Raw genomic sequence first — 27,397 nt, 5'->3', positions numbered from 1 at the left:
GATTGGTGATAAATTACAAACCTCTAAATAAAGCCATAAAGTGGGTTAGATATCCGATACCTAATAAGAAAGATCTTTTGGACAGACTAAATAAGGCAGTTATCTTTTCTAAATTTGACATGAAATCGGGATATTGGCAAATCCAGATCGCCGAAAAGGACAGGTACAAAACAGCTTTTAATGTCCTTTTTGGACATTACGAATGGAACGTTTTACCTTTTGGATTGAAAAATGCCCCTTCTGAATTTCAAAATATTATGAATGATATATTTAATCCTTACACTGCTTTTTCCATTGTTTATATTGATGATGTTTTAGTCTATTCTAATTCTTTGGAACAGCACTTTAAACATCTGAATATTTTCTTGAAAGTTGTGAAACATGCAGGATTAGTGGTATCGGCAAAGAAAATGAAACTATTTTCTTCAAAAGTTCACTTTTTGGGACATAATATTAATAAGGGACTAATAGTTCCGATTGATAGAGCAATATCCTTTGCTGATAAGTTCCCTAATGAAATTAGGGACAAGCAACAGTTACAAAGATTCTTAGGAAGTCTTAATTACATAAAGGATTTTTATAAAGATTTAGTTCATGATTCAAAATTATTATATCAAAGGTTGAAAAAGAACCCGGTTTCTTGGTCTGATGAACACACTAAAGCTGTTAGGAGATTGAAAGTTAAAGTTAAAGAACTTCCTTGTTTAGCTTTAGCCAACCAAGAAGCCTTTAAAATCGTAGAAACCGATGCTTCAGAAATAGGGTATGGGGGAATATTAAAACAGAGGGTTGATAACTCAGAACAATTAGTTAGGTTCACCTCTGGAGTTTAGAAACCAGCTCAAAAGAATTATTCCACTGTAAAGAAAGAAATGTTAGCCATCGTCCATGCTGTCTCTAAATTTGAAAGTGATCTTTCAAACAAGAAATTTTTGATAAGAGTAGATTGCAAGGCGGCCAAAGACATTTTGTTCAAGGATGTTAAAAATCTAGCATCTAAACAAATTTTTGCAAGATGGCAAGGAATTCTTTATGCTTTCGATTTTGATATTGAATTTATTAAAGGTGAAACTAACGCACTCCCAGACTTTTTAAGTCGAGAATTTTTGCAGGGTGTGAACCAGAAGTTCCGGACAGATGACTCCAAGTAAGAGCTCTTTTGCTCTTACCAAGTCATCCCTTAATGATCCAAAGCCACTGATGTCTTCTTCTCCATATAATAAGGGTAAGGAGAAGCAGATTGCTGACAATCCATTCCGTGAATATATGAATATGTCTGTAGCAATCATTGAAATGAATGATCTAGATAAGCACCCAAATTTTCTGGCTGAAAAATATTTAAGGGATAATCTTCCTCCCTTGAATAAGCCTTGCATTTTGTATGAAACTTTTCTAATTGAAACGAAGTCTGTTAATATCGTTTATTGTTATAGAGGTGAAAATGCCAACACCATAGCATTCTCCAAAATCCAAATCCTAAATGTCATTTCCTTGGAAGAATGGGGCCCTAGCCCTGAAAGGGCCAAAAGATTTATCCATCCTGAAATTAGGCCGTATTCCTATAATTTCTGGGATTATGAAAAGGCATGGGAATATGTTTTATGTTGCAAAAATCAAAAATATTCTGTTTATTCTCTACATTTCTACACTACCTTCCGCGCATAAACTAAAGCAAAAAATTGATTAAAAATTTGCTCTTAAGAGGCCGGGCCAGTACCTTGTATTAGAGCCTAAACCCTAAACCCTATATAAGTTTGAATGGTTTTTGAAACAGTTTTTAAACGGTGGGGTTAGTATGTTCGTATTATGTTTAATAATATTTATTTTTTATCCACTCACATCTTTATTGTTTTGCGCCCCCCTAGACAGTCGACGAGTATTGGACCACCACTTGAGGGCATCTCTTCTTCTGCTAGTCTTCCAATTGTCCTCGTGTAAGATTTCTTCTTGTTGTTGTAGTTTCTCTAGTTGTAAACTTAACTTGACTAGATACTGATATAGCCTAGAATTTTTGTGAGGCCTGTTGTCACAACCTGATTCAAGAATAAGGAATATTCCTGAATCAAGGTGGGAGTCATACTATAGTCATAAGAATAAAACCCTACAACCATGATATGATGAGAAATAGAGCCACAAATAAACACAAATTTACTTAACAACACAGAATCAGAGTCGCAATAGCTCGTAGTTAAATACACACTAAGATCTTTATCAAACAGTTGACTACTTACAAATATTAATTACACAAATCAACAACAAAAGTCTAGTGCTTGTTTGAAACCCGCTTCCTCAAACTTCGCCTTGAATCCTGCATAATCTATTAGGGTATCAGCATTCTAATGCCCAGTAGAGTACCGTCAAACCCCTCAAGGTCAGCTATCGCAGTTAATCAAAGTGTCATGCATCAAACAACACAATATAAATAAATTATGCAATTAAACTAGATAAATAAACTTGTATATGTGGTGATGCCATGAACTCACGACCTTCTAATCCCACTAATTCATACCTTAGGGAAACAAGCCTGTATGTCCCATACCATGCGTTCTACCACTATAACTCCAAATACCCTAAAATATGAACTAGCGCCCATCCGTCCCTTAACCCATTTTTCTTTTGTTTACGAATTTCCCAACTTTCACTTTTCATTAGAGGCCCTACTCCCATCATCTCAATATATTGAAGCCCTACTCCTATCACTTGAATGTATTCCACTTTTTTATTTTTATTTTTAATACTTATATATATCTAAGGCATTCTCCCACCCCTTAGATATACCTCAAAAGACACACATACCAACCCAACACACAACCATAACTATAATGCATATGTAATGCAACTCAAACATTATCAATCTTTGCAAAATAGTAATACAAATAATAACAAAAATATTTCAAGTTTAATCCCATGAATAATAATATTCATCCAATTGTCAAATAATATCCACAGAATAGTATCATTAATACTATTCACCCAACATCATATAATTTTCATTAAACAATGACAATCGTATTCACCTAACATCAAATAATATTCACCAAACAAAACAACAATACTATTCATATTTATAATACTATATATAAACACCAAGATTAAAAGTGATATAGTCTAATAATTGGGGAATCAAGAAACCCTACCTCGGGTCCAACTAGTTAGATTACCGAATTACCCTTCCAATCCTTCGGTTTCCACTCGAGCCTTTCATCCTTCCAATTGCTTCAACACTTAACCATTTTCTTTTCTGCCTCTCACATTTCTTTCTTAATTCTGTCATGGATGTAATAGTAATATCCTCCATCTCCCTTATTTCTAAGTCGTCTCCTCTCTTCTTCTTCTTCTTCTTCTCCTCTCTCTCTCTCTCTCTCTCTCTCTCTCTCTCTCTCTCTCTCTCTCCAACAACTCACCTCCCTTAGCTCTAAAAAAAATTCAGCTTCCTTAAGGAAGATCCCTTAGACTAGGTGAGTCATAACTTTAGGATAGGTGACTCACCACTTTAGACTAGGTGACTCATCCTTTCATAATGGTGAATTTGAAAGCTTGAGTCAAGGGAGGAAGAATGGGAGAAGGGTGGGCTAATGCCTTCCCTGTTTAAAATTCCTTTTTTTTTTTTAATTTTCCCACATAAGGTTATTTTGGTCATTTTGTCCTAAAATTCATAAACGATTTCCTACGTGTTCGTTGAGTCAACTACTATCTGTCTCACTTCAAAATGACTTGATAAAACACCCATAATCATTCTTCGCCAGAATATTATTTTTCACTTAAATATGAAAATCCACTTTGAATTTTTCGAGGTATTACACTTGTGGCCATTCGGATTTACTTGTTTCAATTTGTGGACTTGTCTTGTACATACTAAACGTTTGGGTTTTAAACTGTGCTTCTACATGTGGTGATTTTCGGCTGAGCCTTTTTAGGAGAGACTCTGCTGGTTTCTGGTAAGAGTCTAACCCTAAGGTGGTTTTAATTTGCTTTGGTTTCATTTTAAGAAGGGTAAGTTCGTAATTTGAGCCTTAGGGCAAAGTAAACACTTCTAGGTTTACTTTGCTCTGCCTCTGCATCCTCGAAAAGGGCCAACTTCGAGCTAGTTAGTTCTACCCTTGGGGTTTCTTGCTGCTTATGCGCCAAAGCGATGCTCTCCGCAACTACTTCAGCAGGAATCTCCTCCTACAGATAGACAGAAGTCAGAACAGAAGAATAAAACAAAACAAAATTGCTGTTATAATCAGAGAACAAGACTCACCTCCTCTTCCACTGCCTTTGTTTTTTCTTGGGTTATTTCTTCTTCTCGCTCCTTCTCCTGCTCCACTACCTCAAAAGTCTCTCTCAGCTCTTTATCTGTTCCAAAGGTGTTGGTAGGAGGTGCTACAGATTCTATGGCTACTTATTCTGCCACCGCTCTCTTCCTAAGCCTTTTTGACTTAGTATGAGGAGGAGGAGGACTTTCAGCTGCAAAGAACATACAGTAAATATTAGAACATGAGTTGAATTGAATAAAACATAGCAGAATAGAATCAGAAAAGCTCAAGCTCTCAAGATTTACTTGAAGTTTCAGACTCGACAACACTGTCCTGGGCTAGAGCAGCCTCCTTTCTTTTGTTCCTTCTGGCAGAAGGAGTTGCCTCAACAGTTGGCTGTTCTGCCAATGTTTCACGTTGATCTTCTTCGTCCACAAAGGGGAGCTTCAAGTCTCCAGCAGCTATGACAGAAGTAACTGCACAAAAAGCAAATAAGTCAGAAATCAATCCAGTAGAGAAAGATTGAAAAGACATAATTCATAAGCTTACCAATCACTTCTCCAACCTGGACAGGCTGACCTCCAATATTCTTTGTAATGGAAGGATCTGGTATAGAAAGAACAGAATGTTAAAACCATCACACGTGCAGGATAAAGTACAGAAGGAACGAAGGAAAAGAGGCAGAATTAAGGATCTACCTTCAATCACTTGTGCATTGATGTCCTTGATCATCTGCACCATGAATTGCTTGGCTTCTACCCCCGCGTAGACCATCCAAGAGTCCCAGCCATCAAAGAGCACTTTAAGGGCAGTACTTGAGGCAGGCAGGCCTTGGAATCTGGCTTTCCACCAAGCATCGAACTTGGCAGAACTGCATGAATTACGTACCCAAGATGGATAAAGAGCATCTACACTATTGCTTATCTTGTTCACCGCACACCTGGAGTCTTTATGCACTTCTAGATCATCCAAATCCCTCTAGGAGGTGGCCCGATTGCAACTTCTGTATGATTTGAGAGAAATAAGCTGAGGGCAACCGATTTGTCTTGCGCAGAAGTTAGGATGATGAACTTCTGCCCCCAAATGATAATTTGGAGGCTTTCCACCTCCACGGGGTAGGTCTCTTGGCAGGGTACACTCAGGAATTTCTTCCTGAAGTTTGTCCTGGCAGTTTCTTCTTCTGGCTCATTCTCAAACAACCTGTATCTGGGCTGGGACCAAGGATATGTTCTTCTGATCACCACTTGCCTATGAGTTGCAGATCTCTTAGTGCAATGCCTGAAGAACATCAGGTAGTCCTCAATGGAACGCTTGGGCACTTCTGCCGACATCAGGGGAAGAGCCAGAACTTGGTCTTTAGGCAGAACTATATCTAGAAATCTCAACTCCGGAAAATAGACTTGCAGCCAGATCTGGATCATCCAGAACGCACCAGGAGCAGACAGGTTCAAAGGGTTCTCCAAAGTGGCAATGTGCAGGTTCTTGAACAAATGAGCCAGAGCTGTGGGTCCAAGCCCTACGTCTGTGTGGTTGTACAGAGCTTCATCCAGATGTCTGCACTCAAGCAGAACTGCCGACGAGCGGTTTGGGAAAATAAACCCGTTTAGCCAGTATAAGAGGAACAAAATGTGCTGGTGATCCTTGTCTTTCTCGGTACTAAATTTCTTTAGGTAGTTGGAGAAAGAGCAGTTCTGGTTAATAGTGGCTGGAGATATGGTGAAAGGCTTCGCTAGCTTTTCTTGATTCTTCCTCCTATAGTAATCACCAACTGCATCAACAGGTCTTCCATGGGGTCTAAACCCAAAAATCTTTGCCATATCCAACAGAGTTGGAGTTATTGGGCCCAAGTGAAAGTCAAAGTGTTGCTGGCAGAATTCCAGAAACACAGAGCAGCAGCTAGAAGTTTCTCATCCCTGTTTATCGACTGCTTGGACAGAAGAATGACGTCATATATGCCAACCATCTTCCAGTGAGCTCCATACTTGGGGAGGAGCCTGTCAATCCAGTCAGCCCACTTCACTGGACTATTCCTCACTTCACTAGAAGGAAAAGAGCGGCTCAAGTTCTTGCTGACCCAAGTATGGAATGTGAGAGCAGAAGAACTTGAAAACACAGAGGAGCTTCAGCGTCACCCTTGAACAATTCTGCCATTTCAGCAGGAACATGACCAAACCAGTGGGGGCCTAGAACCAAGGTGTTTTCAAAAAGGTGAAGGACATTTTAGTCCAGATTCTTTTGGGCAAAAGGGTGAAGCTTGCTACGGACCTCTATGGCATGATTATCAACGCCATCTCCAGTGAGATAAGCATGTGTAACTATTAATGAGACATTTACTAATAAACAATAAATTTGCCCTCTATGAGAATTTAACATAAGTATAATACATGAAATATCCTTAGGACGACAAGGATACCGTCGTGCTCAGGACAATAAGGAAAACAATTTAGAACTCTAGGGGCCACCATACAGTGGCCCACGCGTCGCCACCCACCACCGGCAGTGCGTGGGCATCTTGAGAAATTTTCGGCGACAGAAATTTCTCAAAACACCCTACAATACCTATACCAATTGATTCAAACTAACTAGAGGATCAACTTTTGTTCTTGGACCACGACCAAAAACTGGCCGAAAGTGGCCGAATCAAAGTCGAAACCGTCAGCCAAATATTGATTTAAGAATCGATCTGTAAAACCTCAAAATCGATCCAAACTAATTACATAAACAGGTAGAGCATGATGAGTAGATGAAGTTTCATACCTCACTGGACGAAAACCATAGCCAGAATCGCCAGAAAATGCAAGAACACCGTCCAAAAAACCTGATCCTTCCTCAGCTTCGATTCGAGCTCACCGTCAGTGAATCAGACCGGGTCTTGGCTAGGTTTTGTAGAGGAGGATGAGAGGAACACTTTTCACGAAGGTGGCACGGCCAACCGGTGCACGATGACATCGATTGGTGGCCGGGAAATACTGTCGCAAGAGAAGAGAGGAAGAAGAAATATCGAGGGAGGGGGGAAGAAAGAGAAAAATAAAAAGCAACCCGGTTACTGTAGCAGTAACAAATTTGAAAATTTCCATTACATCCTTTTCATTTCTAAACCTTTTCTCCTTCGTTACAACTCGAAATTGGACGTGCCGCATGTTGAGTTCTATGCAACAGTGCCACTCAATTCCCCAAAATCCTTTCCGAACAAAAAGTGGCTAAAGTGCCCGTACACCCAAGTACAAAAATGAAATTTCATAATAAATAATCAATTGAACAGTGACTTTTAGGACAGAGTGTTACATATTTGCATCAGGTCTTTTGACATATCCAGGACAACCCCAAATCTTAACATGATTAAGACTTGGCTTTTTGCCAAACCACAATTCATATGGGGTTTTCGAGATGGACTTGGAAGGCACTCAATTCAACAAGTAAACTGCAGTGAGGAGTGCATGTCCCCAAAAGGATATAGGTAAATCAGTATAACTCATCATGGAATGAACTATGCCCATCAAGGTTTGATTTCTCCTTTTAGAAACTCCATTGAGTTGTGGAGTCCCTGGTGGAGTACATTGAGAAATGATGCCATGTTCCTTCAGATAATCAACCATGTTCTTTCTAATAATCAAGAAACTCTCTACTTCCATTGAGAAATGATGCCATGTTCCTTCAGATAATCAAGAAACTCTGTACTCAACTATTCACGTCCTCGATCCGATCTTATAATCTTTATACTTTTTCCTGTTTGCTTCTCAACCTCATTCTTGAATTCCTTAAACTTTTCAAAGGATTTGGACTTGTGCTTCATAAGATACACATAGCCCAACCAAGAGTGATCATCGATGAATGTTATAAAATATGAGAAGCCTCATCTTGATGACGTGGTCATAGGGCCACAAACATCAGATGGATCAACCCCAATAGTTAAGTGATTCTTTTATCCAAATCTTCTAGTCGATATGAATTCCTAGTTTATAAGAAAAAAGGAACAAGAGGAATTTTAAGACAATTGGAGAAAGAAAAGGAAGAAGCAAAGGAACTGCTTTGAGTTATGCTTTTAAAATTGCTTGATTCATTTCAATGAATAACTTATGTATTTAGACAAGGTTTGGTTGCTAAAATTAACTAAACTAAAATAATAAATTATTTTAAGCCATAAAGAATGAATGACCTAAAATCTCACTTATTTAAAACCATTAACTTTTTATGGTTTATAACAGTTCGTGATAAACCATTAGTTTTTATGGTTTTAAATAATTTAATAATATAATATAATATAACTAATTATAATTATATTATATTATGTTTATTGTTATTGGTAGATCCTCCTGGATCATGGCTCCCCTATTTAAGATGCTTGAGTTCCGGTGAAGTTAAATTGTGAGATGAGGAAACTTTGTTATTGCCTTGTCTTGAATATACCACTTCGACTTGCTAGGAAGTTGACCTTTTCTACCAATACGAAAATACTCATACTTTCCATGTCGAGTCTCATGAACCTTCTGTTCTAAGATACAATCCTCCTGCAAAGGATCTTCTCGTTCAATCTTTAAGTCATCAACTGATGGAAGGCGTGTCTTCGTCGGGATCATCAAGTAGAGATGGCTCAAAAAGTTTAAGATTCTCGGCATTGATGACCGAGTACATATGCATGTATGGTGGTAATTCAAGTTGAAAGGCATTATCACCAATTTGTTTGATGATCTTGAACGGTCCATAATGAATAGGTTTTAGTTTCTTGCCTACACCGGTTAGCCTCCTTTCCAAGGTGTAACCATACTAGGTCACCTTCTTTGAAGTTACATGGCACACGATGCTTATCATGGTGAGCTTTATATTGTTGCTAAGAACGTTTCAGTTGTGCCTCCACTTCAGCATGAATGTTTCTAACTCGTTTGAGAAATTTATGTGATTGAATATGTTCTTCTTCTTTCCCACTTAATGGTTGGTCACTCATTGTGAATAATAAATCAAAAGGACTCTGGGGTAAATAACTCAAACAAACCTCAAATGGAGATTTGAGTGTAGAGCCATGAATTCCTCGGTTAAAAGGAAATTGTAAGTAAGGGAGATTTTCATCCCAAGTTTTTGGATGCTTGGAATTGTAACCCCTCAACAAGTGTACCATAGTTCGGTTTACGACCTTCGTTTGCCCATCTGTCTGTGGATGAAATGCAGTGCTTCTTTTCAATCTGCCATCATTCCCCGTAACAACCACTACAAGAAAACATGCCTTTTGTGAAGAGGGATAGTCGTCACTGAAACATGGAATTTCGTCACAGTTGAGTATATGTGACGCAATTTTAGTGTCACAGCTTTCGTAACCTATACCCCATCACCGATTCTCCCACATGTCACTTTTTCTCTTCGTCACATATACCCGATATCTGTGACACATGCCGCGTCACTATACGTTGAATTATGTAGCTGTCCATTAGTCACTTCCTACGACTATTAGTGATGCGTGATTTGGGTCATGGTTTAGCTGCATCTGTGAGGAGTAATTCCTCTCCTAAACTGGATATAAAATGCTCCTTCCTATACAATACGTGAGCCTTTAGGCATCACATATTTATGTAGTGTGTGACGACGCACACATCACATATTTTTGTAGTGTGTGATGATGCACACGTCACATAATTTCGTAGTATGTGACGATGTATACGTCACATGTCTTTTCAACTGTGATGATGTTGGCGTCACATATTTCTTTAGATTGTGATGAGGTCTGTGTCACACATGTTTCATACCAAGGTACCTAATATGAATAATATGAGCAAATTCAATCACAATTATCTATTCTCATCTTTTTCAATGTACAACATAAAAACAAATAATTGCATTTCCATTAATAAAAGTAGGTAATTACATTGTATGTTCCAAAATAAAGATCCCAAACTAAGTCTAAGCTTTGTACAGCCAAAAGTAAGTCTAGAGCAAGTGTGTTCCAAAATAAAGATCCCAAACTAATTCTAGACTTTGTACAACCAAAAGTAAGTGTAGAGCAACTATATTTCAAAATAAAGATCGCAAACTAATTCTAGACTTTGTACAACCAAAAGTAAGTCTAGAGAGTAAGTGTGTTCCAAAATAAAGATCCCAAACTAATTCTAAACTTTGTACAACCAAAAGTAAGTCTAGAGAGCAAGTGTATTTTCCATAAAGATATAATCCTTAAATCAGTTCTCATCAAGATTGTGGTTTGCTAGTTCATCATAATAGTCGTCATTAGAAAGGACACCATTACTATTAGCCATAACTCTATGGTTGATCAAAATGATCATCACACCCAGCAAAAATTAGAAAATGGTTAACACACCCATGGTATAACAGCTACTATGCTCCAACGGTCACAAAGGCATATTCAGCACAAGGACAAGCATATTCCTTGTTCTTATCTGCTGAGTCATCCTCAGGGGTCCTTGCCCTAGGGTTTTCTGTATAGTCTCTTGTATATATATACACAACTTTTACCTCAATTGTAAAAGGTCAAGAGCCGCAGTCTTTCATTGTCTGCTACATTGATTGTAACCCATTATCAATATTAATATAATTATAGACATTGCTTTTCTCAACACCTACAGACCTTTTTCCTTCTCAGTTTGAATTCTATCATGGTATCATGAGCCATTAACACCACACGGTAACTTTTCTCTGCTGCCCTTTCTGTTCTACTGCCATGGCAACCCCACCCTTCACTAACCCTTTTTCTGATTCTCAACCTCCCACTTTTGACCCTGCCCTCCACACCTACACTCCTCCTCTAACCACCATGTTTCTAGCCTTCTTCCTATTAAACTAAGCCGTGACAACTATCTTTTGTGGAAAGAACTCTTCCTCCCTATTCTTCAGACCTCTAATTTGCTTGGCCTCATCAATGGTACTGACTCATGCCCAACCCAATACATTCCCAATCTCGAAAACCCTCTTCGCACCATTGTTAATCCTGAATTTCTTCACTGGTTTAAAAAGGATCAGACTTGTAAGATCTGGATCCACTCTTCCCTCTCTGAAAGCATACTTCCCTATATAGTCGGCTCCTCTACCTCTCAAGACCTCTGGCTCACTCTTGAAAAGAGGTTTGCTGCCATCACAAGATCCCACCTTTTGCAGCTCAAAGCTCGTATTCAGAATCCCAAAAAGGGGTCTCTACCCATGCTGGACTATCTTCAACTTATCAAACACACTGCTGATTCTCTTGCTGCAGCTGGTGCTCCTCTTGACCCTACATATTTCATTGCTCATGTTCTCAATGGTCTTCTTGCCGAATATGATGCTTTCGCTACCTCCATAAGGGTCCGTTCTGACCCTGTAGAACCAGAAGAACTCCATGGCCTCCTCCTTAGTGAGGAAATGGCTCTTGCCAGCGTGCCTCTCTCAACAACGAGTCCTCCTCTCATGCATTTCACAACTCCTCCCAAACCAACAACAAAGCTTTCTCCTTTACCACAAACTCTCGCCCATCTTCCTCCACCAACAGAAACTCCAACAAACCTTTCCAATCCTCCAACAACTCCTCATCCTCGTCTTCTTTTCGCCCTCAAAATCGCCCCTCAAATTATGTCAACTCTCGTATCAATTGCCAAATTTGTAACAAACCCGGTCATACCGCTATTACTTGCCGCAACCGTCACAACCACTCATATCAAGGTCATGCACCTTCCCCTCGTCTCACCTCTTATTCTCCCACAACCCATAATCCCATTGCCTCTTACACCTCATATCCCTCAAGTCATCCCCACCATCCCCACCATGCATCCACATGGTATACTGATACAGGAGCTACAAACCACATCACTCATGACTTATCTACCATATCAATGCCATCTGATTATATTGGTTCTGAAAAGGTAACTGTGGCTAATGGACAGACTCTTGACATACACCACTCTGGTAACTCCGTTCTCTATTCTCCTTCCTTTAAGTATTCTCTCAAAAACATTCTGCACACACCACATGCCACTCATAATCTCCTCTCTGTTCACAAGTTTGTTAATGACAATAACTACCATCTCATATTCATTCCCTCTGCATGTTTTGTAAAGGACAATCTCACGGGCACAATCCTTTTTCGGGGCCGTACTGAAGGTGGCTTATATCCTATTCACCTCTCTTCTCAAAAGACATCACCTTCCTGTCTCATGATCACTGCTTCTCCATCCCTTTGGCATCAAAGGACTGGTCATCCTTCTGCTCAAATGCTGCAACAAATCATCTCCAAAAACAATCTTCCAGTCTTAGGCAAATTTAAGGATCTCTCTTTTTGTAATTCTTGTCCATTGGGCAAGCAAACTAAGCTTCCCTTTCTCTCTACCTCATGTATTTCACGTTCTCCTCTGGAATTAATTCATACAGACCTTTGGGGACCATCTCCTACTCCATCTTTTCGTGGTTTTCGTTATTACATCATTTTTATTGATGACTATTCTAAATATTGTTGGCTTTATCCTTTACTCACCAAGTCTGCTGCTCTCACTGCTTTTAAACAGTTCAAAATACACATTGAAAAATTACTTGACCACAAAATTCGCACTTTAAGATGTGACAATGGTGTTGAATTCACCAACATTGCCTTTCAACAATTTCTCACTGCTAATGGTATAAACCAACAGTTTTGCTGCCCTCACACTCCTGAGCAAAACGGCTTAGCCGAGAGAAAACATCACCAGATCATTGAGCTCACAAGAACTTTGTTTGCTCAATCTAATCTTCCATTAAACTATTGGGTTGAGATTGCTCAAACCTCGGTCCTCAAACCTCGGTCTATCTAATTAATAGAATGCCGAATAGAGCTCTTCACTTTATTTCTCCCCTACAGCAATTATTTCATTGTACCCCAGATTATACTTTTTTAAAAGCTTATGGGTGCACATGTTATCCCTGGTTAAGACCTTACTCAAAGCACAAATTGGCTTTTCGTAGCCATCCTTGTGTCTTCATTGGGTACGGCACTCAACACAAGGGATATAGATGTCTTGATATTAAGACTGGACGAATTTCTACTTCTCGCCATGTGACTTTTGATGAAAACTCATTTCCATTTCATCAACCACCACCCATAGCTGCCCCACCTCTGACTCCCACATATCCTCTTTATACCCCTATTTTACCTTTACCCCCACCCACTTTACAAACAGACCTCACACCTCCTACCTCTCATCTACCTAGTTCCCCCATGCCTCCAATATCATCCCCAACTTTATCCCCAACCACCAATTCCCTACCTTTACCCACACCTCCTTTACAAACAGACCCCACGCTTCCTTCCTCCCATCTACCTAATTCCCCTATGCCTCAATATCATCCCCAGCTTTATCCCCAACTACCAATTCCCTACCTTCACCCTTGTTCCCTTCCTCCTCCACAAATATCACTCCCCCACTTAATCATTCTTTATCCATCCCACTCAACATTCTCCCCCCAACCCCAGTACCTTCTCCTCCTCCCTCTTCACCTTCTATCACTCATAATCTTCATCCTATGCAAACACGTTCAAAATCTGGCATTACAAAGCCTCGGGTCTTCACCACAAACCACCCATTTCCCATTGCTCTTGCCTCCATTCCCACAATTCCTACCCCCACCACATTTGCTCAAGCCTCCAAAAATTCCAAATGGTTGCAAGCTATGCAGGAAGAAATCTCAGCTCTCCACACAACAAACACATGGACTCTTGTCCCACCAAGTCCTACTCACAATACGATTGGTTGCAAATGGGTATTTCGAGTAAAATACAAGGCTGATGGCACTCTTGACAGATTTAAAGCTAGACTTGTTGCCAAAGGTTTCCACCAACAGCCGGGCTTGGATTTCACTGAAACCTTCAGTCCCATCGCAAAACCAACAACCATTCGACTCATACTATCCCTTGCTGTGCAACATGATTGGCCTGTAACTCAGCTTGACGTGTCCAATGCATTCCTTCACGGCACCCTTCATGAAGACGTCTATATGCAACAACCTCCAGGTTTTGTTCACCCTTCTCATCCCTCATATGTGTGTAAGTTAAACAAATCCCTATATGGCTTAAAACAAGCCCCTCGTGCCTGGTATGAGGAATTGTATCACTCTCTTTTATCTCTTGGCTTTATTCCTTCTAAGGCAGACCCATCTCTCTTTGTTAAAGCTGATCATTGTTTGACATTTATTTTGGTTTATGTGGATGACATAATCATCACTGGCACATCTTCTATCTCTTGTCAAGCCCTCATCTCCCAGCTCAGTGCCAAATTCTCAATGAAAAATCTAGGTCCATTACACTATTTTTTGGGTATTCAGGTTCAGCGCACTGCAGATACAATGTTTCTTTCCCAGCAGAAGTACATATGTGATCTCCTTATTCGATTCTCCATGTTGGATTGCAAACCATGCTCAACACCTTCTTCCTCTCAAAAACTGGACAATACAAGTGGTGAACCACTCTCTGATCCTACCGCATATAGATCTCTTGTTGGCGCCTTACAATATCTTACATGGACTAGGCCAGAAATTGCGTTCTTAGTCAATCAAGTGTGCCAGCATATGCACGCTCCTCGTACTCCGCATTTATCAGCTGTGAAGAGAATTTTGAGATATCTAAAAGGCACACCAGCTCATGGCTTGCTCATTCGCAAAGGCAATCTAAACCTTACAGCCTATTCCAACGAGGATTGGGTTGGTTGTCCCATTGATCGGCGCTCTACCACCGGCTATTCTATCTTTTTTGGACAAAACTTGGTGTCTTGGAGCTCAAAGAAACAAGCCTCTGTCGCTAGATCTTCAACTGAAAGTGAATATCGTTCTTTAGCTCACACAGCCACTGAAATTTTCTGGATTTGCTCTCTCCTCAAAGAAATTCATTTTTACCTTGATAAACATCCCCTCATCCTCTGTGACAATACCAGCGCCATTGCCCTAGCCCCGAACCCCATCTTTCATGCAAGAACCAAACACATTGAAATTGATTATCATTACATCCGTGACCTTGTTACCAGCAACATTATCTCTATCTCTCATATCTCCTCCCAAGCTCAATTAGCAGACCTCTTCACAAAGAGCCTTCCTAAAGCCATCTTCACCAACTTTCAGTCCAAGCTCACTGCTCCAAACCCGCAGTTGAGCTTGCGGGGGGATATTAGCCATAACTCTATGGTTGATCAAAATGATCATCACACCCAGCAAAAACCAGAAAATGGTTAACACACACATGGTATGACAGCTACTATGCTCCAACGGTCACAAAGGCATATTCAGCACAAGGACAAGCATATTCCTTGTTCTTATCTGCTGAGTCATCCTCAGGGGTCCTTGCCCTAGGGTTTTCTGTATAGTCTCTTGTATATATATACACACCTTTTACCTCAATTGTAAAAGGTCAAGAGCCGCAGTCTTTCATTGTCTGCTACATTGATTGTAACCCATTATCAATATTAATAGAATTATAGACATTGCTTTTCTCAACACCTACAGACCTTTTTCCTTCTCAGTATGAATTCTATCAATTACTACCTCTAGAGCTGGTGCTAGTTTGGCCATGAGATGCAATCAAAACAGACCTCAATTGGGCTCTCAAATCTTCATTCTCTTTTGCAAAGTGACGAAATTAGTTGATAGCATCTTAAGCTGATCATAAATTGCACTCAACTTAGATGCCATCAAACTTGCATTGAAGTGAAAAAATATGAATTTTAATCTCTAGAATCCCCCACTGAAATTTTTATTTTGTAGTAGACTTAATTTGCATGACTTGTCTGAAATCTTGCTTTTTTAACATCAATGAATTTTGCTTGGGAAACAAGATTGACCATGCTAAGCACCAACCTAATTCCCACAAGCAAAACTATCCATCTCAAGGCTAGGAGACAACTCAAGTTCACATATGAAAAACCAATTTCAAAGACATCTCGGACAAGGAAGAAATTTCCAGAAATGCAGTAAATACAAACAGAAATACAAATAGAGGTTAAAAAAATATGTTATAGTGTTTGATTGCAACCAAGTCTGTAAAATAGAAAGCATGGACATCTATTATTAAAAATTTAACTAAAAATAAGGCTTTGCATACCACACATATTGTCTTCTCATATGACTACATTGATTCAATCAGCATATTGGTATATAGAACACACATAACTAAATAGATACCCAAAAGAAAAGGAAAAGAAGATAATCTCCTAGCCAACAAATCACTATCCCCCATTCCAAATTCTGTCAACTTCCAAAGAAGAAAGACACGTGAAAGAATTGGTAAACACAAAGCAATGCATAATCTTAGAATATATCAATGGTTTTGGATAACAAGCAATGCATAATATTAGAATATGCCAGCAGTCAACACAAAGTATGAGTAAATGACATGTTTCTCTTGAGCAACATCATTGATCCATTGACCCTTCTTGTCTTTGTGGAGAGCCCCCCAATTATCTATCATAGATAACAGTGCTCCACTCTTTTTTTTTTTCTTCAAAACAAACACAATTGACGTAAGAATAACCAAATTAACTACTAAGCTATGTACTGTAGTTTCATTTACCTTATGGGCCTCCATAGCATGTTGGATGAATGGCTTTGCACCACCCTTGTGGTGATATTTTTGCTTCTTCCGATTGTCAGCATTTTGCTTGGATAGCTCCTACATTACTTTGAGGAAATGAATAGGCAACTATGATACTTAATAAGTAGTTGTACACAAATAAGAAAAAAGTGCCTGGAATACATACCAAAAAGTCTTCATCAGTGTAAACTTTATCACACAACCAATACCAATGATTCACTAGTCTCCCATTCCATAAACTAGGGTGTGGTAGATTCGAACGTCCTGCCTTAGGTGTTTCGCATGCCTTGTAGTGTTCATGCAACCTTGAATTGAGAGTATAACTTTGCCATCTTCTTATCCACATATTCAAGGATCTTTGGATGTGATAAGTCCACCTCAAACACTACCTATATCAAACATGCATAAAAATTAGTGTAGAAACCTTTTTATCTCGCTGTAAAAATATGATATCTCGCATTTCCCAAGCAATCATTTCTTTGAAACTCATAGAAATAATTACTGAAATTACTTGATTGATTCCATGTAGTAGTTTTCGAGCTATTTATCTCAATGGAGCAGAGCAATTTAAGGGAAGAATATTCTAGTTTAATTTCGAATGCAGAATTGTGTTTCATTTAGAAACAAGTGCAACAGTAACAGTTTTCAGTTTTCGTTAGAAGAAAATATTACTATAATGGAATTTTATTTAGAATTATCTTGTAGAAATATAATTAGATTTTCAGTTTTCTTTTTCATTTTTGAACAAGGAACAACCAATTTTGACAGTGGAATATTAGTTGCATAGCCATATAGAAATATTAGTTCAAAATGTAAGAATAACCAAATTATAAATAAAAAGAGAAAATATATAACCTGCGCTACTAGATGCTGGTTCTTTAGGTGGTGGCTGTGGTGCTGAACACGGAGGGAAACTCTTGGGATTAAACAAGAAGACGTATGAGTTGTCTGGGTTAACACGGAGGGAAACTCTGCATTTGCTGTCAAGGAACCTGGGCTTGCTTGGATGACTAGCTTCCTTTTTCTAGTCTGCTTTATTGGCCTTTTTGTCTTAATTCCTCTCAAGAAGGTATTTCTATATTGGTCTTTTTGTCTTTAGTTTCTTGTTCAACTTTTTCTGATAAATATGATTTATTTTGCCTTGAACTTTGTAGTAAATTTTTTTTTTAATGGACTTTCCTTCCTTCACAGATCATTATGGTTGACCTGAAATTAACATATCCAAGTGGTTTGGCAACTGTTGTTCTCATCAATGGCTTCCACATTCGGGGAGATAAGATGGCTAAGTAAACATCTTCCAATAGTCCTCCTCTTTCTTCATAGAAAGACATGTTAAAATCAAACCTCAACAGAAATTCTGACAATTTGCAGGAAGCAAGTGCATGGGTTCATGAAGTACTTTTCATTCAGCTTCTTCTGGGGATTTTTCAAGTGGTTTTACAGTGCCAAAGAAGAATGTGGATTCGCCCAATTCCCCACATTCGGATTGCAAGCTTGGAAACACATGTACGTATCAATGGATTTTCTTCAATCACAATTTTCCCTTGCTTCTGCTAGCTGTAATTGAACCTTTGCAAATTGTGGCAACTATCGATTGTAGATTCTACTACGATTTTCGTATGACTTTTGTTGGAGCAGGCATGATATGTTCCCATCTAGTAAACTTGTCCTTGCTTCCTGGATATGTGCTCTCTTTCGAAGTAATGTGGTGGCTCATTGGCAAGCTTAAAGGACACTGGTTTTCTGAGAGTTTTGATGAATATGACATGAAGAGTTCATATGGTTACATGGTTTCCCTCAATCCTTTAAATTTCTATCCACTTTGTCCTAGGCTTGACAAAAACTTCCCTATCACCAGTTGTATACAATAAATCATATGTCTGTCTCTCTCATCCATCTGATGAGAGAGAGAGAGACGTGTGATTGTACCCGACCGGTTATCTCATACTCACTGACTCACTGTTTTCCATAAACCCTTTTTCAGGTTTTTCTATCCGTTCCTCTAATCCGTGGCTATGGGCTTTACAATTTCATCAAGATACTGATTTCAACCATCATTAACATTCATGACAGAATGAAAAACAAGAATCTCAACTTGGGTAATGAGAGCAACCCTACAATTCCCTTTCACCAAGAATCTTAATATGTTATTTAGTTAACAATTATATTAGTGGTTCTCACAGAGGCACACTAAAGTTTTTACTAATCACCAACAGTAACTCAACTCTAATCATTTTTCTAAGAAGAAAAGCAAATAATTAAGTTAAAAAATGGTGAATGCAGAGTCCAGGGCAACAACCAATTGAACATATGACAACATAATCAAATATCAAATTGAATACTGACTATGTACTATGCATAGGTGCACGAAAATATTTAAAGGCAACTGGAACACGAAAACTAGCCCTCCACCTGTGCAATCAAATCGGGCAGGTGGCTGGGGAAATTATTGCCAGACATGTGTATTAAGTAGAGGTACACACGAATATCTAAAGGGACTTGCGAACGGGGAAATTGGCCACCCACCTGTACCGTCATATCGGGCAAGTGATTGGGGAAATCACGGTGGGACAACTAACTGTGTACTATGCACAGGTACACGAAAATATTTGAAGGCAATAGGGAACGGAGAAATTGAGCAACCACCTGTGCAGTCATATCGAGCAGGTGGCTGGAGAAATCATGGTCAATGTACTACACACAGGCACACGAAAATATTTAAAGGCAACTGGGAACGGGGAAATTTGCCAACCACCTGTGCAGTCAAATCAGGCAAGCGGCTGGGGAAATCATTGTCAGATACTTGCGTACTAAGCTTAGGTGCATGCAAATATCTAGAGGCAACTGGAGGTGGAGAAACTGGCCAACAACCTGTGTAGTCAAATCAAGTAGGTGGCAATCGAAATCACTGTCGGACACATGTGTACTAAGTACAGGTACACACAAATATCTAAAGGCAACTTGGAACGGGGAAAAAATATTTACGTGTACAATGCACAGGTACACAAAAATATTTTAAGGCAACTAGAACGCGAAAACTTGCCCACCACCTGTGCGGTCAAATCGGGGCATGTGGCTGGGGAAATCATTGTCGGACATGTGTATTAAGTTCAGGTACACACGAATAAATAAAGGGACTTGGGAACAAGGAAACTGGCCAACTACCTGTAAAGTCATATCGGGCAGGTGGTTGGGGAAATCACGGTGGGACAACTAACTGTGTACTAAGCACAAGTGCACAAAAATATTTAAAGGCAATTGGGAATTGGGAAACTGGCCAACCACTTGTGCAGTTAAATCGGGAAGGTGGCTGGGGAAATCATTGTCGGAAACCTGCGTACTAAGCATAGGCTCATACAAATATCTAGAGGGAACTTTGAGGGGGGAAACTGGCCAGCAACATGTGTAGTCAAATCGGGCAGGTGGCAGAGCAAATCATTATCGGACATTTGTGTACTAAGTACGGGTACACGCAAATATCTAAAGCCGATTAGGAATGGCGAAACTGGCCAACCACCTGTGCAGTCATATCAAGCAGGTGGCTGGGGAAATCATGGTAAGGGCACTACGTACAGGACCACGAAAATATTTAAAGGCAACTAGGAACGGGAAAATTGGCCAACCACCTGTGTAGTCAAATCGGGCAGGCGGCTGGGGAAATCATTGTCAGATACCTGCGTACTAAGCATAGGTGCACGCAAATATCTAGAGGCAACTGGAAGTGGGGAAACTGGCCAACAACCTGCGTAGTCAAATCGGGCAAGTGGCAATCGAAATCATTGTCGGACACGTGTACTAAGTACAGGTACACGCAAATATCTAAAGGCAACTTGGAAAGGGGAAAATGGCCAACCACATTTGCAATGAAATCGGTCAGTTGGCTGGGGAAATCATGGTGGGACAACTGACTGTGTAGTATGCACAGGTACACAAAAATATTTAAATGCAATTGGAACGCGAAAATTGACCCACCACCTATGCAGTCAAATCGGGCAGGTGGCTGGGGAAATCATTGTTGGACACGTGTATTAAGTACAGGTACACGGGAATATCTAAAAGGACTTGGGAACGAGGAAACTGGCCAACCACCTATACAATCATATCAGGCAGGTGGTTGGGGAAATCGTGGTGGGACAATTGACAGTGTACTATGCACAGGTACACGAAAATATTTAAAGGCAATTGGAACGCGAAAATTGGCCCACCACCTGTGCAATCAAATCGGGCAGGTGGCTGGGGAAATCATTGTCAGATACCTGCGTACTAAGCATAGGTGCATGCAAATATAAGAAAGAACTTGGAGTGTGGAAACTCGGCAACAACCTGTTTAGTCAAATGGGGCAGGTGGCAGGAAAAATCATTGTCGGAAACCTATGTACTAAGTACGAGTACACGCAAATATCTAAAGGTACTTGGGAACAGGGAAACTGGCCAACCACCTGTAGGTGGTTGGGGAAATAACGGTGGGACAACTAACTGTGTACTAAGCACAGGTACACGAAAATATTTGCAGGCAACTGGGAACGGGAAACTGGCCAACCACTTGACCAGTCAAATCAAGCAGGTGGTTGGGGAAATCATTGTCAGATCCCTGCGTACTAAGCATAGGTGCATGCAAATATCTAGAGTGAACTTGGAGTGGGGAAACTGGCCAACAACCTATGTAGTCAAATCAGCAGGTGGCAGGGAAAATCATTGTCGGACACCTGTGTACTAAGTATGGGAACAGGCAAATACCTAAATTCGACTGGGAAAGGGGAAACTGGCCAACCACCTGTGCAGTCATATCAAGCAAGTGGCTGGGGAAATCATTGTCAATTTATTACCCACAAGTACATGAAAATATTTAAAGGAAACTGGGAACGGGAAAATTGGCTAACCACTTGTGCAGTCAAATCGGGCAGGCGACTGGGGAAATCATTGTCAGATAACTGCGTACTAAGCACAGGTGCACGAAAATATCTAGAGACAACAGGGAGTGGGAAAACTGGCCAACAACCTGTGTAGTCAAACCGGGCAGGTGGCAAAAGAAATCATTGTCGGACCCGTGTACTAAGTACAGGTACACGCAAATATCTAAAGGCAACTTGGAACGGGGAAAATGGCCAACCACATTTGCAGTCAAATCGGGCAGTTGGCTGGGGAAAACATGGTGGGACAACTGACTGTGTAGTATGCACAGGTACACAAATATTTAAAGGCAACTAGAACGCGAAAACTGGCCCACCACCTGTGCAGTCAAATCGAGCAGGCGGTTGGGGAAATCATTGTCGGACAAGTGTATTAAGTATAGGTACACGTGAATATCTAAAGGGACTGGGGAACGAGGAAACTGGTCAACCACTTGAGCAGTCATATCGGGCAGGTGGCTGGGGAAATGATTGCCAAACACGTGTATTAAGTACAGGTACACACGAATATCTAAATGGACTTGGGAACGGGAAAACTGGCCAACCACTTCTGCAGTCATCTCTGGCTGGCCAACCACTTGTGCAGTCATCTCGGGCAGGTGGTTGGGGAAATCACGGTGGGACAACTAACTATGTACTAAGCACAGATACACGAAAATATTTGAAGGCAACTGGGAACGGGGAAACTGGGCAACCACTTATGTAGTCAAATCGGGTAGGTGGCTGGGGGAATCATTATCGGATACTTGCATACTAAGCATAGGTCGCGTTCGAGTGGGGAAACTGGCCAAGAACCTGTGTAGTCAAACCGGGCAGGTGGTGTTGGAAATCATTATCGGACACCTGTGTACTGAGTACGGGTACACGCAAATTTCTAAAGCCGACTGAAAACGGGGAAACTAGCCAACCACCTGTGCAGTCATATCGAGCAGGTGGCTGGGGAAATCATGGTCAGTGCACTACTCACAGGTACACGAAAATATTTCAAGGCAACTGGAAACGGAGAAATTGGCCAACCACCTGTACAGTGAAATTAGGTAGGCAGCTGGGGAAATCATTGTCAGATACCTGCGTGCTAAGCATAATGGCACGCAAATATCTATAGGCAACTATGAGTGGGGAAACTGGCCAACAACCTGTGTTGTCAAATCGGGCTGGTGGCAATCGAAGTCATTGTCGGACACGTGTACTAAGTACAGGTACACCAAATATCTAAAGACGACTGGGAACATGGAAACTTGCCAACCACATGTGCAGTCATATCGAGCAGGTGGTTGGGGAAATCATGGTCAGTGTACTACGCACAGGTATACGAAAATATTTAAACGCAACTAGGAACGGGGAAATTGGCCAACCACCTGTACAGTGAAATCAGGGAGGCGGCTGGGGAAATCATTGTCAGATACCTGCGTACTAAGCATAGGTGCATGCAAATATCTAGAGGGAACTTGGAGTAGGGAAATAGGCCAACAACCTGTGTAGCCAAATCGGGCAGGTGACGTTGGAAATCATTGTCGAACACCTGTGTACTGAGTACGGGTACACGCAAATATCTAAAGCCGACTAGGAACAGGGAAACTGACCAACCACCTGTGCAGTCATATTGCGCAGGTGGCTGGGATATCATGGTCAATGTACTACGCACAGGTACACGAAAATATTTAAAGGCAATTGGAAATCGAAAAATATCTAGAGGCAACTGGGAGTGGGAAAACTGGCCAACAACCTGCATAGTCAAATCAGGCAGGTGGCAATCGAAATCATTGTTGGAAACATGTGTACTAAGTACAGGCACACGCAAATATCTAAAGGTAACTTGGAAAGGGGAAAATAGCCGACCACTTTTGCAGTCAAATCGGCAGTTGGCTGGAGAAATCATGATGGAACAATTGACTGTGTGCTATGCACAGGTACACGAAAATATTTAAAGGCAACTGGAACGCAAAAACTGGCCCACCGCATGTGCAGTCAAATCGGGCAGGCGGCTGGGAAAATCATTGTCGGACACGTGTATTAACTATAGGTACACGCGAATATCTAAAAGGACTTGGGAACGAGGAAACTGGCCCACCACTTGTGCAGTTATATCGGGCAGTTGGCTGGGGAAATGATTATCGAACACGTGTATTAAATACAGGTACACACGAATATCTAAAGGGACTTGGGAACAGGAAAACTGGCCAACCACCTGTACAATCATATCAGGCAGGTGGTTCGGAAAATCACAGTGGGACAACTAACTGTGCACTAAGCACAGGTACATGAAAATATTTGAAGGCAACTGGGAACGGGGAAACTGGCCGACCACTTGTGCAGTCAAATCGAGCAGGTGGCTGGGGAAATCATTGTCGGATATCAGCATACTAAGCATAGGTGCATGCACATATCTAGAGGGAACTTGGAGTGGGGAAACTGGCCAACAACCTGTACAGTCAAATTGGGCAGGTGGCGTTGGAAATCATTGTCGGACACCTATGTACTGAGTACGGGTACATGCAAATATCTAAAGCCGACTGAGAACGAGGAAACTGGCCAACCACCTGTGCAGTCATATCGCGCAAGTGGCTGGGGAAATCATGGTCACTGTACTACGCACAGGTACACGAAAATATTTAAAGGCAACTGGGAACCGAAAAATTGGCCAACCACCTTTGCAGTCAAATCAGGCAGGCGGCTGGGGAAATCATTGTAAGACACCTGCGTACTAAGCATAGGTGCACGCAAATATCTAGAGGCAACTGGGAGTGGGAAACTGGCCAACAGCCTGCGTTCCCAAATCGGGCAAGTGGCAATCGAAATCATTGTCAGACACGTGTACTAAGTACAGGCACACGCAAATATCTAAAGGCAACTTGGAACGGGGAAAATGGCCAACCACATTTGCAGTCAAATCAGGCAGTTAGCTATGGAAATCATAAGGGGACAACTGACTGTGTACTATGCACAGGTACACAAATATTTAAAGGCAACTGGAACGCGAAAACTGGCCCACCACCTGTGCAGTCAAATCGGGCAGGCGGCTGGGGAAATCATTGTCGAACACGTGTATTAAGTATAGGTACACGCAAATATCTAAAGGGACCTGGGAACGAAGAAACTGGACAACCACTTGTGCAGTCATATCGGGCAAGTGGCTGGGGAAATCATTGCCAAACACGTGTATTAAGTACAGGTACACACGAATATCTAAAGGGACTTGGGAACGGGAAAACTGGCCAACCACTTGTGCAGTCATCTCGGGCAGGTGGTTGGGGAAATCACGGTGGGACAACTAACTATGTACTAAGCACAGATACACGAAAATATTTGAAGGCAACTGGGAACGGGGAAACTGGGCAACCACTTATGTAGTCAAATCGGGTAGGTGGCTGGGGAAATCATTGTCGGATACTTGCATACTAAGCATAGGTCGCGTTCGAGTGGGGAAACTGGCCAAGAACCTGTGTAGTCAAACCGGGCAGGTGGTGTTGGAAATCATTATCGGACACCTGTGTACTGAGTACGGGTACACGCAAATTTCTAAAGCCGACTGAAAACGGGGAAACTAGCCAACCACCTGTGCAGTCATATCGAGCAGGTGGCTGGGGAAATCATGGTCAGTGCACTACTCACAGGTACACGAAAATATTTCAAGGCAACTGGGAACGGGGAAATTGGCCAACCACCTGTACAGTCAAATTAGGCAGGCAGCTGGGGAAATCATTGTCAGATACCTGCGTGCTAAGCATAAGGGCACGCAAATATCTATAGGCAACTATGAGTGGGGAAACTGGCCAACAACCTGTGTTGTCAAATCGGGCTGGTGGCAATCGAAGTCATTGTCGGACACGTGTACTAAGTACAGGTACACCAAATATCTAAAGACGACTGGGAACATGGAAACTTGCCAACCACATGTGCAGTCATATCGAGCAGGTGGCTGGGGAAATCATGGTCAGTGTACTACGCACAGGTATACGAAAATATTAAAACGCAACTAGGAACGGGGAAATTGGCCAACCACCTGTACAGTGAAATCAGGGAGGCGGCTGGGGAAATCATTGTCAGATACCTGCGTACTAAGCATAGGTGCATGCAAATATCTAGAGGGAACTTGGAGTAGGGAAATAGGCCAACAACCTGTGTAGCCAAATCGGGCAGGTGACGTTGGAAATCATTGTCGAACACCTGTGTACTGAGAACTGGTACACGCAAATATCTAAAGCCGACTAGGAACAGGGAAACTGGCCAACCACCTGTGCAGTCCTTGCGCAGGTGGCTGGGATATCATGGTCAGTGTACTACGCACAGGTACATGAAAATATTTAAAGGCAATTGGAAATCGAAAAATATCTAGAGGCAACTGGAAGTGGGAAAACTGGCCAACAACCTGCATAGTCAAATCAGGCAGGTGGCAATCGAAATCATTGTTGGAAACATGTGTACTAAGTACAGGCACACGCAAATATCTAAAGGTAACTTGGAAAGGGGAAAATAGCCGACCACTTTTGCAGTCAAATCGGCAGTTGGCTGGAGAAATCATGATGGAACAATTGACTGTGTGCTATGCACAGGTACACGAAAATATTTAAGGCAACTGGAACGCAAAATCTGGCCCACCGCCTGTGCAGTCAAATCGGGCAGGCGGCTGGGGAAATCATTGTCGGACACGTGTATTAACTATAGGTACACGCGAATATCTAAAAGGACTTGGGAACGAGGAAACTGGCCCACCACTTGTGCAGTTATATCGGGCAGTTGGCTGGGGAAATGATTATCGAACACGTGTATTAAATACAGGTACACACGAATATCTAAAGGGACTTGGGAACAGGAAAACTGGCCAACCACCTGTACAATCATATCAGGCAGGTGGTTCGGAAAATCACAGTGGGACAACTAACTGTGCACTAAGCACAGGTACATGAAAATATTTGAAGGCAACTGGGAACGGGGAAACTGGCCGACCACTTGTGCAGTCAAATCGAGCAGGTGGCTGGGGAAATCATTGTCGGATATCAGCATACTAAGCATAGGTGCATGCACATATCTAGAGGGAACTTGGAGTGGGGAAACTGGCCAACAACCTGTACAGTCAAATTGGGCAGGTGGCGTTGGAAATCATTGTCGGACACCTATGTACTGAGNACGGGTACATGCAAATATCTAAAGCCGACTGAGAACGAGGAAACTGGCCAACCACCTGTGCAGTCATATCGCGCAAGTGGCTGGGGAAATCATGGTCACTGTACTACGCACAGGTACACGAAAATATTTAAAGGCAACTGGGAACCGAAAAATTGGCCAACCACCTTTGCAGTCAAATCAGGCAGGCGGCTGGGGAAATCATTGTAAGACACCTGCGTACTAAGCATAGGTGCACGCAAATATCTAGAGGCAACTGGGAGTGGCGAAACTGGCCAACAACCTGCGTTCCCAAATCGGGCAAGTGGCAATCGAAATCATTGTCAGACACGTGTACTAAGTACAGGCACACGCAAATATCTAAAGGCAACTTGNAACGGGGAAAATGGCCAACCACATTTGCAGTCAAATCGGGCAGTTAGCTATGGAAATCATAAGGGGACAACTGACTGTGTACTATGCACAAGTACACAAATATTTAAAGGCAACTGGAACGCGAAAANTGGCCCACCACCTGTGCAGTCAAATCGGGCAGGCGGCTNNNNAAATCATTGTCGAACACGTGNATTAAGTATAGGTACACGCAAATATCTAAAGGGACCTGGGAA

The 27,397-nt window shown here is 41.4% G+C and overlaps 3 protein-coding genes across 4 annotated transcripts in view; 1 reads left to right on the top strand and 2 right to left on the bottom strand.

Moving 5' to 3' along the window:
* Window positions 1-3,627: 3,627 nt before the first annotated feature.
* Window positions 3,628-8,300, bottom strand: LOC117623965. The gene is made up of 5 exons (XM_034355035.1): window positions 4,937-8,300; window positions 4,788-4,844; window positions 4,544-4,714; window positions 4,244-4,449; window positions 3,628-4,167 (listed from the first exon to the last, which is right to left on the bottom strand). Exons 1-4 carry the CDS (start codon window positions 5,010-5,012, stop codon window positions 4,385-4,387), a joined length of 369 nt encoding a protein of 122 aa, XP_034210926.1. The 5' UTR covers window positions 5,013-8,300; the 3' UTR covers window positions 3,628-4,167; window positions 4,244-4,384.
* Window positions 8,301-8,535: 235 nt separating this feature from the next.
* LOC117623964 (diacylglycerol kinase 2-like) overlaps window positions 8,536-27,397 on the bottom strand; it is a 30,150-nt gene continuing 11,288 nt past the window's right edge. The window contains exons 8-10 of one of the 2 annotated variants that reach the window (XM_034355033.1): window positions 16,922-17,144; window positions 16,558-16,841; window positions 8,536-9,981 (exon numbers count right to left, since the gene is read on the bottom strand). In XM_034355033.1, the coding sequence (XP_034210924.1) occupies window positions 17,052-17,144 (93 nt within the window). In that variant the 3' untranslated portion in view covers window positions 8,536-9,981; window positions 16,558-16,841; window positions 16,922-17,051. Of the gene's footprint in view, window positions 9,982-16,203; window positions 16,842-16,921; window positions 17,145-27,397 lie in introns of those variants that run through there. The other variant, XM_034355032.1, reaches the window with a different exon arrangement.
* LOC117625604 lies at window positions 9,684-12,669 on the top strand. The gene is made up of 3 exons (XM_034357138.1): window positions 9,684-9,716; window positions 11,076-12,116; window positions 12,269-12,669. Exons 1-2 carry the CDS (start codon window positions 9,684-9,686, stop codon window positions 12,075-12,077), a joined length of 1,035 nt encoding a protein of 344 aa, XP_034213029.1. The 3' UTR covers window positions 12,078-12,116; window positions 12,269-12,669.

This window comes from Prunus dulcis, chromosome 4 (genome assembly GCF_902201215.1).
Source record: "Prunus dulcis chromosome 4, ALMONDv2, whole genome shotgun sequence".
NCBI classification, from domain to species: domain Eukaryota; kingdom Viridiplantae; phylum Streptophyta; class Magnoliopsida; order Rosales; family Rosaceae; genus Prunus; species Prunus dulcis.
The sequence above is the reverse complement of the archived record's forward strand: the minus strand, read 5'-3'. Positions and strand labels throughout refer to the sequence as shown.